At 48.8% G+C, this 16,998-nt stretch overlaps 1 protein-coding gene across 5 annotated transcripts in view; it reads right to left on the bottom strand.

The window, feature by feature from the left end:
* Positions 1-16,998, bottom strand: part of SHROOM3 (shroom family member 3) — a 138,608-nt gene that overhangs the window by 19,674 nt on the left and 101,936 nt on the right. For all 5 annotated transcript variants that reach the window (XM_054030076.1, XM_054030079.1, XM_054030074.1 and 2 more), the window contains exons 4-7: positions 16,392-16,523; positions 9,408-12,726; positions 5,234-5,310; positions 121-1,035 (exon numbers count right to left, since the gene is read on the bottom strand). In XM_054030076.1, the coding sequence (XP_053886051.1) occupies positions 121-1,035; positions 5,234-5,310; positions 9,408-12,726; positions 16,392-16,523 (4,443 nt within the window). The remainder of the gene's footprint in view (positions 1-120; positions 1,036-5,233; positions 5,311-9,407; positions 12,727-16,391; positions 16,524-16,998) is intronic.

Here is a 16,998-nt window from a genome sequence, read left to right on the forward strand (position 1 = left end):
AATGCTGGGGGTGAGGGTGGTCCGTCAGACGGATTGGGCCCGGCATATCTTACCCCTTATGGCCCTACAAAGACTAAAACTGGCCCGGGAAGACATGATGGCATTACAGCTCTCCCTTACCTTGCTTTGGCGTCTTCTATAAGCCTCGTGGATTTGTCTCCTGTTGCCCCACCTGCTTCAAATGCAGCCGGGGGAGGAGGTGGAAATATCTCTGCGTCGCCTGTGAAAGCGCTGGGGCTCCACTCAGGAAGAGGAGGAGGTGGTGGCAGAGGGGGTGAGGGTTTAAATGCAGTCCCTGCAACACCAGGCTGCAAGTCCTTGATAAACACCTCATCGTCTCCTTCTTCCGGCACGCCCGGTGGGGGAGTCAGCTGAAGGCCTGACTCAGAGATCCGCAGAGAGATCTTCCCAGAGGGAGGAGGCGTCTCTGAATCGGAAGAAGTGCTGCTTTGTGTCTGTAGGCTCTGCCATCTTTGAAAGAGCTTCTGCCCAGACACCTGAGAAGACACCGAGCCCTTTAGGAAGCTGTCATCATTGATCGAATGAGCCCATATCACTTTTGGTGGGAGGTGTCTCTGAGGCAGCATGGCCCTTCTCTGCATCGCTTCTTCGGCTGAGTCCTCAGGGGAGCTGGCATCGCGGTACAGAGGCCGTGCCTGACCGTTATCATTGCCTTCGGGGGGGACGGTGTCTAGTTTGGCACGTTGCCTCATTGCCAGGCTGTCCCCAGCAGCCTGCAGGTCTGAGGGAGTCTGGGTGGAATGAGCAGCACTAGATGAGGACTGGCCAGGTCCAGAAGGAATACGGTTAAGGAGCAAGGGTCTGGCGCCCTGCTTAGGTTCAGAAGAATGATTCTTGAAGTCTGTTGGCGATGAGACACACCTTTGAGTCCTGCTGATATGCCTAGGGGCTTCTGAGGCCTGGTGGCTCTCAATCAGAGTGGATGAGCTTGTGAGGTCATTGCCAGGAGGATGGGGACGATAATTTGGGATTGTTGGCTTTTCAGAGTGGCCTCTTTTCTTACTGCTGTCGGACCTAAGACAAGATATAACTATCATAAATCTAACATTTTCATTCAGGGAGCAAACATAGCTGCCATGTATCCCTTTAAAAAGCTAAGAACTCACATTAGACCTTAATACCGGAGGCATGCTGCCAATTTCTGCCTCCAGTTAAAGCTGATTTCAATGGGATTGCATGGGTGAAACCAGCAGTTAATTCTGGTCCACTTAGCATAGGCACACAGATATTATGGTGATGGGCTGGGCACCATATAAGGATCTAGAGAAATAAAAATTACAACTAATCTATGAATAGGTTATTTTTTTCAAAGGCTGATGTGTAACAGGTTGAATAATCTGGTTTGAGGACTGTAGGAGAACTATATTTCGGTGGGCATGAGATTCATGAAGTTTGATCCAACTTACAGAAAACAGCAGAAACTGTAGCTAATAATGTAGGCAACATAGCAAATCATGTAGGAACTAAGCAACACAGCTATCTATACAGGGACAACCTAGGCTCAATGAATTAGTTATTTAGCTCCAGTCAGCATCTTGATTTATTATTGGCAGTGCAGGTAGCGACTCCTAGATTTAAGGTTGCCAGACACTTATTAGAAGATTCTGTTTTCAGTTGCTTATAATTTTGCCAAATTTAAACTGTGTGGGTCCCATGCTTTAAATTGATTTTTTTTTTTTGAAAGTTTCAGCTAAAATAGTTCAACTGCTTCCAAGAATGAGACTAGGGAGAGATATATTGTTTTATCCATCTTAAAAAATTCTTACAACTGTGAGGTTCTCTGGAAAAATAGCATATTTTGTACTATTAATGCAACTGTTATTAAACTTATCGTAATGCATACACACAAGGAGGACCCAAGTAAGCTTGCAGAGGCAAACTTAATTCTGACATTCCCTAACTTTCGAGTGCTCGACTTTGCAACATCAATGTTCTTTTAATGTAGGGTTGGGGTGTTGTGTGGTTTTTTTTTTTACATAGTGCCAAATGGGTTCCAGGCACTTTGCAGACAATACAAAGACAAGTACTTTGCCCCAGTGAGCTACCAATCTGAATGGACAACAGACTAAATTGTTCACAGCACTTTTAAGGATGTTCTCAAATGAATCAGAAATACAGCACTAGTCTTATAAGTGAAAGCCCCACTTAGAACATCATATAAAACTCATCATATAAAACCTGAGCAGTTATTTAGCTGGAAAACAAAATGAATGATAACAATTAATAATACATACAAGATATTCCAAGCATGCATTAGGCTGTAGAAAAAAAATCCTACAGCATTGCCATTATATTTGTATATAGTTTAAAGACTGCACTATTGAAATGATCTGCTACATGTGCTGTATGAGATTTGGGGCCAAAAGGTGGTTTAGGTTATGCTGGTGTACATCAGCAATAACTCTATCAAAGCCTTGGGGTTACTCTGGATTTACATTGGTGTAACTGAGAACCTCGGCATCAGGGGTGCACTGGGGGCAAAGCTGGGAGAGGTATTGAGGATGTGAGGGGGAGAAGCTATAGTACTCAGAGCTTTAGCTATTCTGGGCTGCAGAACAGTCCATTGGCAGCCATGGGGAGGCTGTCATAAGGTAGCGCAGCTCTAATTTACACCAGGGGGGAGGGATAGCTCAGTGGTTTGCACATTGGCCTGCTAAACGCAGGGTTATGAGTTCAATTCTTGAGGGGGCCACTTGGGGATCTGGGGCAAAATCAGTACTTGGTCCTGCTAGTGAAGGCAGGGGGCTGGACTCAGTGACCTTTCAAGGTCCCTTCCAGTTCTAGGAGATGGGATATCTCCATTAATTATTATTATTATTACTACTACCAGGGGTCACATTGGTCCCTGGCAGATACAATCTGGGTGGCACAAAGGTGGCTTACAGCTACCTTTCCTCCCCTCTCAGGCTGTTCTCTCAGGAGGCGCAGCACAGAATGTATCACACTATATTGTATTCTAATGTGCCTGAACTGTTCTATATGGGCCAGACTGTGACCCTCTTACTCACACTGGGGCGCAGTGACTGGCGCAAGTAGTCCTATTGACTTCAGGGGGCCTCCTCCTGTGACTTCACTGATGTGAGTAAGGGAATCAAAATCTGGCCTAACTGGGCTTTTTAAATCTGGGAAGGGTCCAGGCCTGTTCCCACTGAAGTCATAGGCAAAACTCCCACTCACTTTAGTGGTGTAGGGTCAGACTCAAAACATTTGGTTCTGATATTAACACCCACAGCTGACACTGCTCATGTCTGCGTTAGCAGGTTACCAGGGTGACCAGAGGTCCCAATATGATCTGGACTGTCCCGATATTAGGGGCTTTGTCCTATATACGCAACTATGTCCCTCCTCTCTCTCCCTCCCCCCAAAAAGTGCCCCAATTTTTCACACTTGCTATCTGGTCAGCCTACATGTCACAGTGGGGTTGAGGAGACAAAACCACCCACAGAGGATCCTTTGTGGAGTCTCCAGGCAACACATGAGCAAAAAAGTGTCACCAGTGAGTAGTGATCCATCTATGTTTTTTTCAAGCACATGAATGGCACGCACACAAAACCCAGGTACACAACGTGACATGGGCCCAGTGCAGGGCTGGGGTGAGTGGGCCCGTAACTTCCCAGAGTCAGAGGAGTTTCAGGGGCATATTTGGTCCCTACAGCCATGTTTTATCTATCCAAAGAAGCCTGACCATTAAGTGCAGGGCACTTTACATTCCACTGGAAAATATGCTAATATAACACGCGTTGCGGATGCAGTAGGAACATCACAAAGATGTGAAGATAGTAATAATAATCCAGGAATGCTGCTCTTGGCAGGAAAATACATAACATAATAACCCATTTCCTGCCCCTCTTGGCTAACTTTCAGACCTGGTGTTAAATCCAGTTACTTAGAACGCTGCTTGGAAAAGAGAAGGAAACAATGGAAGTTATAATATAGTGAAGAATTATGAAACACTGAAGGTAAAAAAAAAAAATGGAGAGGGCAGGAAGAGTTTAAGAATAAGAGCCAGCTGTGTCATTCTCTAATGAGCACTGCAAACATTGTTCAAGCCCTGTAGGAAAACTGCATGTTTTTAAATATTCAAAAATGGTGGCGACGTAGGGCAAAATTCTCTTCTGTGGTTTACACTACAAATCTCTAAGGGGCACAGGAGTTGTGAGACTGGATCAGAGCCATCTAATCCAATATCCTGTCTCTAATTTGCCCTGTCTTGTCCACCTGGACTGCATTTCCAGCACTCACTGCATTGTTGCCCCGATGCCGTTCGATGGTGATTTGGGAGATGGCTGGGGGTGTGATTCCCTACATGATGAAAGGGTGGAAAGTATTTTTTTTTGTAGGTGGCCGGAGAGCAGAATTCCTTTTTGAATAATTATTTTAATACTGCCTGGGTTTTGTTGTGATCACGTGTGTCTAGAGCTTTGTATAGGAGTCTTCTTAATATTTAAATAGAAACAAATACATAGAACAGATCAACGTGAAATCTGGTCAGTATCAAAAACCCTGTTACTTAGCAGTGCCAGTACTATGCATGCCCCTGCACCCCCTACCTATTTTGTGGGCTTTACAATCAAATTTAAATGTGTCCCTCCCCCGATACGGAGAGAAAGACCCTGACTGTACATGGAAAACAAGGAAACTGCCTCACGGCAAAGCCCCCAGTCCAGCAAGGTACCTAACCACCTGCCCACCTATAGCAATGGGAATGTTCATGTGCTAAGATTAGGTACCCTGCTGGATCAGGGCCAAATAAACATACAGGGACATTAGGGTAATTTTCCTCCAGTTTCTCTCAGTTGTGGTTGTAGAGATTTACAGAGACCCAGGAACTTAAGACGTGACATTTAACAATAGCAGGTCAAACACTGTCAGAGAGGAGTGTTATTTTTAAGTTAACGGGACTTCTGCATACTAAACGAGGACAGACCATGCTACAGAAATGTGCATCAGGGAGAGGAGACCTGAGAGAAGCGTTTTACCTTTAACTAATTTCTATGCTGAAAAACAAGAGCTAACAGCAGCTTAGCCCCTCTAACTCTCCCAGGTGTGCCACATAAGAGAACCAAAATGAGGTCTCCCAGTGCACCCAAAGCATAAGGTTTGTCCAGCTCCTAATATCCCATTCATTTAAATCGAGGACATACTACAGTTGCTGCCAACAACAAAGGGGTTAGCACCAGCAGCTGGAGAAGAGACATAAATATAAACCTACCTGTCTCCTGCGCCAGCCATGTAAGAAGGATTTTTCACCAAGTGGCCAAATTCATTACTTTCCCCTCTCAGCAAGTCCTGGAACGCAATAAGGAGCAGAGTGAGCAGCAAGTTGAAAACGGCTGAAGCTTCTTAACACCAGAGCACTCGGTGTGTCATTTACACTGGGAAGTCAAGAATGGGAGTGTGGTCTAGTGGTTAGAGTAAAACTACGCCACCAGGAAACTTCTGAGGTGCTGGCTAAACCAAATGAATTCACCCCAGCTAACACACGGAGGCCTGCTCAGCAGCATTTCTACCACCACCCTCCCTACGAGGTTCCACACAAGGATGGGGGCCTACGTTCCCTTCAGAGGTGCCCTCCGGTGAAGGCTGCTGTGGAGATGCCATGAATCAGCCATTACCCTCACTTCCCCGGCCAACACCGCTCCCTTTCCTGCTGCCTTGGCCACCTGCTGGTCACCCAAGGAAGGGGAGATTGTGGTGGTTTTCTGTGGCCAGTGGCTCTGTGGCCTGACTTACCTCAGTGGAAGCCAGAGTTGAATATTGCCCAGAGACTGAAAGAGCCTTCAACCATACTGTGATTCTGAGGCTGCCATTTTCCTATCATGCCCTTCCTCTGATTGGCAGGACAGCCCGTGCAAGCACAGCACAGATCTTGCTCCCATTACAATCAACGGAAGTTTTGCCCCAGGTGGCTTCAATGGGAACCGGATGAGGCCTGTGACTTCCTAAGTGGAAGCTAATTGTCAGTACTGCAGTGGTGCTCAGCTGGCCAGGGTAATGGTGCCGTGTAGCAGCAAAATCCTTTTTCCTAGGACACCAAGCCATCATGTAGCTCTTCCTCACCAGAGCTCCACCCAAGCCTAGCCGGCTCACCACCACTGCTCCACTGTCATGAGTCTCTCCGTCCTTTCGGAGTCCATTTCTGACCATGCGCCCACAGCCAGATCTTCAAAGACTCCCATTTGGACACCAAAATAAATGGCTGGATTTCAAAGGACCTCAGCAGGTTGGCTGCTTGGCTCTTTTGAAAGGCTAGTCACTTGTCTCCATGGGAACTGCTGGGTGCTGTGCACATTTGCAAATCCAGTGTTGAACACTGAAAAATCTGACCCTGAGTTCTTTTGGAAATCTGGTTCGGATTGCTTCCCCCATAGGATTACCCGACAGGACAGTAAATGCCGAGCATTCATTTCAAGAGCTCAACCTCTCCTCCCTAACTTTTCTGATGAGGTTTTCAATTTAGGGCCCTTCATTTCAATTTCCCCCTGGTTTTGTTTGTTCTCTTTCCATTGTTGAGCATGGGAGGGGGAGGGTTTGGGCTGATCTTGATTTAGAAGCTGAAAGATAGGCGAGCAGAGAAAGAGAGGAAGACAGAGACTGTGCTCTGCAGACAGATGGCTAATAATTCCACACAGCTATCGATTTCCTCACATCTTGAAACAAATTCCTACAGCGACACTGTGCTGGGGTTCACATTCAGCATGAAGAGAACAGCATATACCATAAGCGAAGCGCTGAATAGAATACAATGAGCCAAAGAAGTCTGCTTATAAAATGGGAATGAATGTTTTCCACAGAGGAGCTGAGCTGGTTAAAAAAAAAAATTGTGTGTTCCCCTTCTCACACACACTTTTACATTTTTGGTTCTGTACTGTGGGCTCTAGCCCCAATTCCGAACAACATCCCTATTCATGAAAGCAGACACTTAACTTAAGTCCCAGTGGATTTTTAAGTATGTGCTCGAAGTTAAACATAAAGATGCTGTCCTGAATCAGGGTCTAAGGGTACATCTATACTTACCTCTGGGTCCGGCGGTAAGCAATCGATCTTCTGGGATCGATTTATCGCATCTTCTCTAGACGCGATAAATCGATCCCGGATAGGGTGACCAGATAGCAAGTGTAAAAAATCGGGACAGGGGGTGGGGGGTAATAGGTGCCTATATAAGAAAAAGTCCCCAAAATCGGGATTGTCCCTATAAAATTGGGACATCTGGTCACCCTAATCCCGGATTGATCCCGGAAGTGCTCGCCGTCGACGCTGGTACTCCTGCTCCGCGAGAGGAGTACGCGGAGTCGACGGGGGAGCCTGCCTGCCGCGTGTGGACCCGCGGTAAGTTCGAACTAAGATACTTCCAACTTCAGCTACGTTATTCACGTAGCTGAAGTTGCGTATCTTAGTTCGAAGTGGGGGGTTAGCGTGGACCAGCCCTAAGAGTAAAATTTTCAATAGTGTCTAATTGCTTTAGGAGCCTAAGTCCTATTTTCAAAAGTCAAAAGCCTAAAGCACTTTTGAAAAGTAGGACTTTGGGTCCTAAATCATTGAGGACACTTTTGAAAGTGTTACCCTTACTGCTGGATTTAAGCACATGCTTAAGTGATTTCCTGAACCGGGGTCTATTAGAGTATCTGCACAATTGTTTCTCTTCTTCCCAGCATCAGTTCCTCAGCTCACACCATTTGGCACCTTCAATCTCACTAATGCATGCATGGGGGAAAAAGCAAAAACAAGCCAACAGGAAAAATAATAATAAAAGGTCTCAGGATGCTCACAATTTGTGCCCCTGACCGAGACAACAGGCTTGGTAAACAGGAGCTCGGAACAACTGGTTTCCAGACTGCCATCGTAAAGTACCTTTTAGTGGTTGGGAAAAAAATATCATCTGTCTGTACTTTCTCATCTGGAATCCTGTTTATTTTTGTTCCTGCTCTGAAATGCACCAGGAGTCAGAATGGGCTTTGCTTCTTGGCTTTCACAATAACTCTTTCTTAAGGATATGTCCTCTCATTGAATATGAAATGTTTCACAATTGACAGCAGTTGTAGTAATGTTATGTAGATAGGTCCATTCTCCAGAGTGGGGGGAAAAACGATGGGGAGGGGGGGGGTGAGCACTACCTAGGTAAGGTGTTCTAGCCATTTGATATTTAGGTGCTGGTTTTTATGCTTTCCATTTAAAAAGCAGCAAAAGGACTGATGCATTTCAAGGTGGGAGATTTAAAGTGAAGTGTATGATGGGTTTAGGAAGGGCAGACTCCCATTCTTGGTGCATTTCAGAGAGGCTCTCATTCAGCAGAGCACTCCATCTGCTAGCTTCAATCCTTATTTAATTTATTCTACTAAATACTAGAATATCACAACTGGATACTTTTTTTTTTACAGTGGCAGCGGTTCCAGATGCAGATGCTCTTGTTGAGTGGAGCTATCCCTAAAACCTGGGCCTACGTGGGCAGCCAGGAAACATTTTTAGAAAGAATTCTGCCTATAGAGCTTTCATGTTGTGTTTTCACTCCATCTCCCTCACCCTCTCTCTCTCTTTCCAACGAAGGGACCCTATATGAAAACGGTGGGACGAATCAGCCCAGCTCCGCTCATGGCCGTGGTGTCAATGGAGCTATACTGATGTACACCAGCTGAGGAGCTGGCCTGGGATCTTGCTTTCTTTGAAGTTCTTTTGCTGCCAACAGTCACTCAACCCTCCCACCCACTTGTGACATCATCACGATTTTCACAACAACCAACTGGATGTGGAAAATATTGGCCCAGTTTCTCCTCCGCAGTTGGACTGTAGGGGGATCCTCCAGGGTTGAAGAGGTAATTTAATGGCTCCTAAGGCATACCCCTTCCTGCAGGCAGCAGAGAGGGCATGGCTGGGGGAAAGGGGCGCATGCCTGGGCTTTCCTGCACCCCAGCTGTTGTGGTGGCCTTTGGGGGTCATTAGTGCCCCTAGCCTGCTCTAATTTATGCCAGGGAAATGGCCCACTGCATTGCTGCTCTAGGCTTGGGGGAGCAGAAAGGTGACTTAAGGACCCCTTTGCACACCCCTTTTCAGAGTTGTGCTCTGTGCTTCTGAGCTGCAGCCAGGTCTCTAGACCTAGGCTTTCAGACGAGGAATAAGCAGCAGGAGCAGATGTACTCTTAAAAGCATTTACACCAACATCCTTTCCCCAAGCAAATCTCCCTAGCGTTAAGAAAACAGGGGAAGAGAAAGACAGGAAGGCTGTGCTACCCAGCTAGCCGGCATTTCAAACTGCCCCAGGCTAATTTAAACAGACCATATGGTCCATATTGCAGGGCACATTTAACCGCATTGTGAGTACGGATAACTGAATGTCAGGCTAGCATCATAACACCCCCAGCCTGTGAATATCAACTGGACAATGGACTTACCCGGTGTTTCTTGTCAGCTGTGGGAGACGACCTGGAGCGCACATGCACCGTGACAGACTGGTTATCAGATCTATCGAGCAAGTCTTCTGCAGACACCGATTTCCCAGATCTCCCGGGCAATGAGGCCTTTTCAAAGACCTGCTCCTCCATCCTGTAGAGCAGCTGGTCGCGTGAGCCACGCTGACCTGCCTGAGTGCTTTTCGGGAGCTCCGGTTTGGCTCTGCAATCTCGGCGTCTGTCCATTTTAAACTGGCTTGCAGAGGAACTGCTGCCGCCATCCTGGTGCCCTTTCTTTTGTTCAAACCCATTGAGATCAAAGCAGCCCGTCAGCCCAGGGGGAAGGGTAGAGGAGACCCGGCCTGTTCTAGACACCTGCTCTAGTGACACTCTCCGGTGGTAAAGCTTCTGATCTTGAAGCGAATTCATGCTGGAGGCAGAGGAGAGGCTCTGGCTGTCCAGGCCGCTGGCTTGCAGGTAGGAGCTTTGCGAGCGCTCTCTCAGGACCCCAGCATCATGAGAAGGCCGCTTCCCAGTTTTGCGTTCGATGTAGTCCGCGAGTGCGTTCTGCTGCAGCTGCTTCAGCTCTGGCTTGGAGAGATTGACGGTGGAGCGCGCTTTGTTCTCTCGCTCAAAGATCTTGCGCCGGTCGGCCACCGTGTTCTCTGGGAAGATGAAATGGAGGCCTTTCTTCTGGGAGGAGAAGGGCGAGGGCTCACGGTCTGAGACACCCACTTCGTTTATTTTCTCTGGCTCGGAGTAGGACCTCTTCTTCTGCTCGGCCGTCAGCCGCTTCCTGCCCCCGATGCGGGACATGTGCTGTGGCAGCCCAGCGTGGTTCTCCTTCTCAAGGTAATCTAGGAGAGGGACATTGTTCTGCGTAGGAGTGACACTGTGCCTCTCCTTGGGGATGTGAGGGGATGCTGTGGTGCTCCTCATCCCAACGTGGGCCGAGGCCGGCCTCTGTGCACTCCTCTTGGGTTTGCTCCCAAAGGATGGGCTGATGTCGAGGTCTTTGCGCCTGAACGATGTGGCTCGTAGGACCTTGGACTGAGCATCTTTAATGCTGTTTCTGTAGTTTCTGCTGAAGGAGGTGTCCAGCTGTGTTCCAGGAGCGTCTTGGACGTTATCCTGCCACAGGATTTCCTTCTCTGGCTCGCACATCAGCTGGAACGTGCTTTTGCTCCTTGTCAGAGCGTAGTACTCGCTCTGCTGCGCCTGATTTGCTGCCCCTGCCATCTGCTGCTCCACCGGATGCCAATCAACCACCTCAGGCTTCGCGCTCCCGTTCCTGCTCACCGGCTGCACACCCGGCGGTGTCTCAGAGCCAGTCGTGCTGGGTCGCCTGCACTGTTCGCTGGCTGGCTGGCCATGCTCTTGGGAGTTTGACTTGTTTCGTACGTCCTCTGTGCTGTTAAGAGAGCACCTAGCGCCGGATGATTGGCTTGGCCTATTTGGCCCATAATTATGTCCAAAGCTGGGCACCCCCATGCTCTGGGGCCTTTGACTGCCTTGCTCACGTTGCTCGATCTTGCTGACCTTCTCCAGCACAGAACAGTGGGGCTTGCTGGATTCCAGTTTCCCGGGCTGGAGGCTTTGGGTACTGCTGGAGCTTAGCCGGCTCCTGCTGAAATCGGAGGCCTTTGGCTGCAGCAGAGAAGAGGGCGCCTCATACTTTGGCTCTGCATTGTGGAATGGGGCCATGCCGGCGACGTCGTTCTCATGCCGTGTGAAGGCTTGTCTGTCCAAATCGTTCCATGGCCCACACCCTGGCCCTCTCTGATCCTTCTCTGCTTTATTATTGCGATTTGTGAAAGACCGTTTGGCGTCAGAACAGCCCTCGCATTGTTGCCTCTCCTTTAGCTCCAAACTATGTTGCCTCCTGGTGCTCTCTAGGCTGTTCGGCAAGGGTGAAAAGCCATGCTGCTTGGCCTTACTGTAACACCACTGATTCTGGCTGGCGGGGTCTCTCTCACTTTTCTGTAGATTAGCATTTTTGTCCTCCTGCAACTCAGCCGCCCAGTACTCCTCGGGCTGATAGAGAACTTTGCTTTCACTGGCATCCCTCGAGCGGGCCTGCAGAGGCTGTGAATTGTGGTTGGAGTGTGGGGTGTTGCTTGGGCTCTCTCGGATGCCATGCGACGTCACATAAAGGGAACCTGACTTGTCCTTTTGGGAAGGGGTCGAATGGACGTCAGGGCCCGATGTACCGTGAGGTTTGTACTGAGCGAATTTTGCTTCCTGCTTTCTCTCCACAGCTGGTGGCCCATAGTCTGGCCGATAAAAGACGGCCGATCTGTTTGTAAAGCTTTGGTTTCCATTCTCATCGACGCCAGAATGGCTGCAGACCGGGGCCTTCTCATACGAGGCTGGAAGAGGTGGCGCGTATCCACTCTCTTTGGCCAGAGCTGGATAGAGCATCCCATTATTGCTTGCCGAAGGCTGGGGCACCTGGGCAAAGTGTGGCTCGGGGGAAGGTACAGGGTAGATGCCAGTAGGAAGCAAAGGCTGTCCTGGTTGTGCTGCCTGGGAATAGCTCTGCTTCGGTGTCACTTTGGGGCTGCTCTCAGGGCTTTTCTCCACCACAGTGTGCAGCTGCCCTTCCACAAACATGGGTTTCAGCAGCTGTCCCTGCCCCAGGGAGACAGTGCCAGAAGACGGAGGCCAGGCCCCTTTTGGCTGAGCTCGACACGGCTTGTTTTGATCAAGGCTGGACCAGGAGCTGGGCCTCTCGTGGTGCCTTATTGCCGCATAGCTGTCACTGCGAGTTGGTGGCATGGGGGGCCCCTTCGGGTGCTGACCCTCACTGTCGGAGGAGCTCCTCCTTTGCTGTCCCCAGAAGGGGACTCCACTGTACCGGCTGTGACCAGGCAGCCTGCTGTAGCCACGGCCTTCTGCCTGCGTCCGCCCCTCGCCGCTTGGACGCAGCGTGGAGGAGTTCACTTCGTACTCCTCAGAGACCCCTCGCTGGGCGTCGTAGACCGTCTTGACGTACCTGATGTCAGCCTGCCTCATCCCCTCCTGCGGGCTGCCTCGGGAGTGCACGTTGTCCATGGAGAAGGAGCGCTCCTTGCAGAAGGAAGGCGCCGGGCACTCGGGGATGCTGGAGTTGGTGGAGAAGGAGCTGTAAGCGGAGTCCCTCTTGCTGTGGAGTTGGGCAAGCTGGTCGATGCTGTTGGTGGACTTGGCTGGTGAAAGGTGGCCAGGGGGATATCCAGAAGGGGTATGGTCCAAGGTTTCCATGCTACCCCACGAGCTGTACTGGTCAGGGCTTCTCCTCAGATAGCCATGGTCATAGCCAGAGAGATCACTCGTGGAGGAACTAGAGGAGAGAGAGAGAGAAGGGAAAAATAGACTGTTAGCAAGAGAGGCATGCTTTGGCTTATAAACGAGCTCAGAGGCAAGATGTTTAGTTTTTAGAAGAACAGACGAAAACCCATATTTGGGCCTGACTCTGTTCGCTGTCTGCAGTCATCTTGGTTTACTAAGAGAAATTGCTTGACATTGCAACACATGTCTCCTATTTATCACTGGGGGGCGGCGGCGGGGGTGGGGGGGAATAAAGGCGGAAGCACTGTGCAAGCTTTGGAGCCAGGGAAGATCTGCCGCACCCATCAAACCCATCCAAAGCATTTAAAAAATAAAAATAAATGCAGATGCCAGAGAGGGAAAGAGCAAGGGAGTAGGAGTGGCTGCTTGGGGGAGGAATTGAATCTCTCCCTTTTTTTTCCATTTTTTTTCTTTTTATGGAGTTGAAGGCTACACCCTGGCAGTCTTCCTGGAAACTCAACTGTAGCAGAGAAATTTTGTTTGCTGTGAGAAAACTAAACAGACAAGACAGAAGGGAGACGGGGGGCATGTATGTGTGGATGTCTGTGTGGGAAGGAAATTACAGTAGTGTTTTGATAAGACCCCAGGAAGTCTTTACAGCCCCACCGCGGATGTAGTTTAGCAGGCAAGGGCGTTCCCCGTTAAGGGATCTGCAGAGCATTAGCTAGGTCAGATATAAGTCGGTGGAGGAACCTCTGATGTGGTCACTGGAAGTCTGTCTGTCCATAAAGAAGACTATTCAAGTAGTTACTGGGAGGGAGGGAGGTGCTCTTGTTCCAGACATACGTATGTTTCAGAATGGGTTTGTTCACATTAAGGGGGAAGGTGTGGAGGTTTTAAATTGTTGGGAGGGACTTTCTGGGCTCACAACCCCTGTTTCACTCCATCAGGTGTTTCTGGGGCTGAAGAGGGTAATTTGAGGTACTATTTTTCCTCTCCCTCTGTCCTATGCAGCTCTCCCTCTGGACACAGATATCCTCATTCCCCTACACAAGGAGCTTAACAGGCTGCCCCATCGCACTCCCAGGCACTCTGGGAGCAAGGATCTGAGCTGGGAAGCACTAGCTGATGGGCTGCCCAGCGGCTGGGCTTTGGTAGTGTGCAGAAAACAGTCACACGGTAGCCACTCGGGGTGGTTAGTAGTCACACACTCAGCTTAGAAATAGCTGTATTTCCTGGAACGGCAGGCCCAGTTCCTGCACAGGCCGTTGATCTTGCTTGCTCCACGCACGTGCCTGTCTGTGTGCACGTCCGATGAGATTGGAGGCGCTGACCATCCACAAGAGCCACTGGAGCTTATGGGAGTTGGGGATGCTCGGTAGCTCTGAACAGCAAGTTACCAGGTCCTCTGAGGCAGCTGCTGTAAGGTGAAACAGCCCCCAGGCTAATCTGTAGTCACTAAAGAGTCCCTGGTACTTCTCAAAACACATTCGCACTGTAACTTCCCCAGGCACAGCTGGACTGAAGGAGCTAAGCTGTGCAAAGAACAGCTAGAAAGAGAGATGGGTGGATAGCCTTAAGGAAAGGCAGCGAGAAGGACTCTGTCTGCAAAGCAAAGCAAAGGATAAGATAAGCGCAGAAAGGGGTGCGGAGACACATATACGGACATGGAGGGGAATAATGTCAATGAAACCTCAGGACAGCCACGTTGTTCATGTCCAGTGTCAGCTGCTGATCTGCTTTCACATTTTATTTTAGTTGTTTCTTTTTTTAAATGAACAGCAGACTATGGGTTTCAGACCCCGACCGCCAGACTCTCAGCCAGGGCCCCGGCAATCCACCTAGGGAAGTCGTTGCGGGGAGCTGGCAAACTGACCACTAGATGCCACTGGCGTTCCTCATTAAAAACACCTGGAGGAAAAAGCATCCTTGGCAGCAGGGAATCCAGGCTGGAGTTTCTCTGCCAGAAATGCAGCAGCTGTGATGCAAAGCCCCTCGCTGTCAGCTGAATGGGCTACTAACAGGATGATTTGAGTGGAGGGCGAACCCGCATTTCTACTGTAACTCCTAGTTTGTCTTCCCCTGCCCCACCGCCCAGGCTCTTTGGAGCTGGTTCTTGGCTGACATTTGCAGTGCCAGCGTTTAAGTTGCCCAGAGGGTTTGCACAGAGGCTGTGTGGACAATCCTCCTTCGGAAGCCCATCTGCCTTTCAAGGGGAAACAAAGAGGGTAGAATTGTGGACATCTCTCTCCAGACTGCCCATGACACTTACTGACAAGTGTCTTCCGGAGCTTCTTAGCTCAGTAGGAAAGAGAACCTCCCCCGCCCCCGAGGCTGGGATCATGGCATTCATTCAAGTTTGCAGCCTAAATAATAGCTGGAGGGGTCTGATCCCATATTCTTTTAACAGAACTAGGATCCCAGGCCTAGTCTTCTGGGACTAGTAACCCACCACACTGACTTAGGAGGGAAACACACACATCATTATGACTCTGACCCCTGCAGAAAGCAGTTGGCAACATCAGGAAATCCCTCACTGAACTTCGCACCCTGGGAGGACCATCAGTGATGTAATACCTTTGGCGATAGTGACTGCTCATGAAAGCAGCTTGTTGCACTGACAGGCGATGTTTCCATGCTGCCTGGGTCCTTTTCTTATTTTTTATTTGCTAATTTTTATTCCACTTTTTTTTTCTTCTTCGCTGGGGAAAGGAACAGGGTGGAGAACGTTTGTGAGGTCTTGAAGGCCGGGGAGTGTCTCTCTCAGATCCTATTATAGCTAAACACATTTTTAAAAGTGTTCCGCCTAACATGGGTTTAAAGGAGTTGCCCAGTCAGAGTAGAGCAGGGAACATAATGTTTAATCGGTTTAGGAACCAGTTTTCACGACTAGCTCTAGGTCTTGAGCTGTTATATCACAGTAGTACAGTAGGACTTGGTAGGTCCCTACCTAGAGTTGGTATCTAGCTCTCAGTGCGATGCTGAGATTTGACTCAGACCCGACCGAGACGGTGGGAATACAAGGCCAGATTTTTAAGGGAGTTCATCGCCAACTGTTCCCATATAGGCACCTAAATAAAATGCAGCTGGCTGCTTCATTTGGATGCCACGTAGGAGCTGAGGGCTTGTAAAAATCCAGCCCCAACTGTGGATGATGAGTGCTTTTGAAAATCTTGCCTGTATATATTAGGGCCAATACGGAGCCCCATTGAAGTCAAGTGAGGCTCTAGGGGTCATTGGAGTGCATTGTTCGCTCAGGGCCTTAGCTTAGAAGCCTTGTGAACTGGTCTTACTACGTGTATGTAAAGCGCCAACAGGAGCTATGTAGACAAATAATGATAATAATCACAGTAGCCAAATACTGCAGTCATTACCAAGTGCTTGACCCAAAGCCTAATGAAATCACTGGGTGTCTTTCAACTGACTTCACTGAACTGTATGTCCTTACACACATAAAATTACCATTGAAGTCAATGGGAGTTTTGCTCGTGTAAAGACTGGGTAAGGACTGGCAGGATCTGTCCGAATGCACAGAAGCAGGTTGCAGTAGACAGGCAATTTGGCAGGGATGACTGATTTTATTGCTCAGAGAGGAAGGATACTTTCTATGGATGAGTAGAGAGTTTTCTTTTCTTGGAATGATACACTAAACAAAAAACAACTCTGCTGTATTCCTCTGAGTTTTACAGTACATGGCCAAGACCACATGGCCCTTACCTGGAATGGTAGGACTGATGCCAAGGAGTGCCAATCGTGCCCTGAGATATTTGCATCATGCTGGGATCGGGTTGGTTCTCTATGAATTTGGTTGAATGCCAGGAGTGCGGTCGGCCCACAAGGTCAGCCCGCCTAGGTAGAAAGAGAGAGGGATCCGAAATATTAGCAACACCCAGTCGTTCGGCTCCTTTGTCTGGGGTAAGAGCCATGTAAATGGACATTGGCAAATAAATGTTAATCAGCACATATCACTCCTCAGGCCTCTGTTTGCTGCTGCTTTTCAGGCAATTAATTTGAAAGAACACTGAGTTATCCACCCATGCTGCCATATGTACACATGACAGCACACATTCACATCCAGGCACACTCATCCTCATGCCAATACATGCTCATCAACACATACTCTGATAGGCTGACACGCATGGATACACATGAACATAGTGAGCATAAATTCTGTTTACATAAACATATTCAAAGATTGTTACCAAGCCCACTGGCTTCTTGTAGAGATTTTTCCTTGTGTATCTTAATTGCAGACATGGGCACTGATCCAACAGGATGATGATCCCTTGTATCCACAAGAAAAATTAGGCCATAACACCATTTC

Source organism: Malaclemys terrapin, chromosome 5 (genome assembly GCF_027887155.1).
Source record: "Malaclemys terrapin pileata isolate rMalTer1 chromosome 5, rMalTer1.hap1, whole genome shotgun sequence".
Lineage (NCBI taxonomy): Eukaryota > Metazoa > Chordata > Testudines > Emydidae > Malaclemys > Malaclemys terrapin.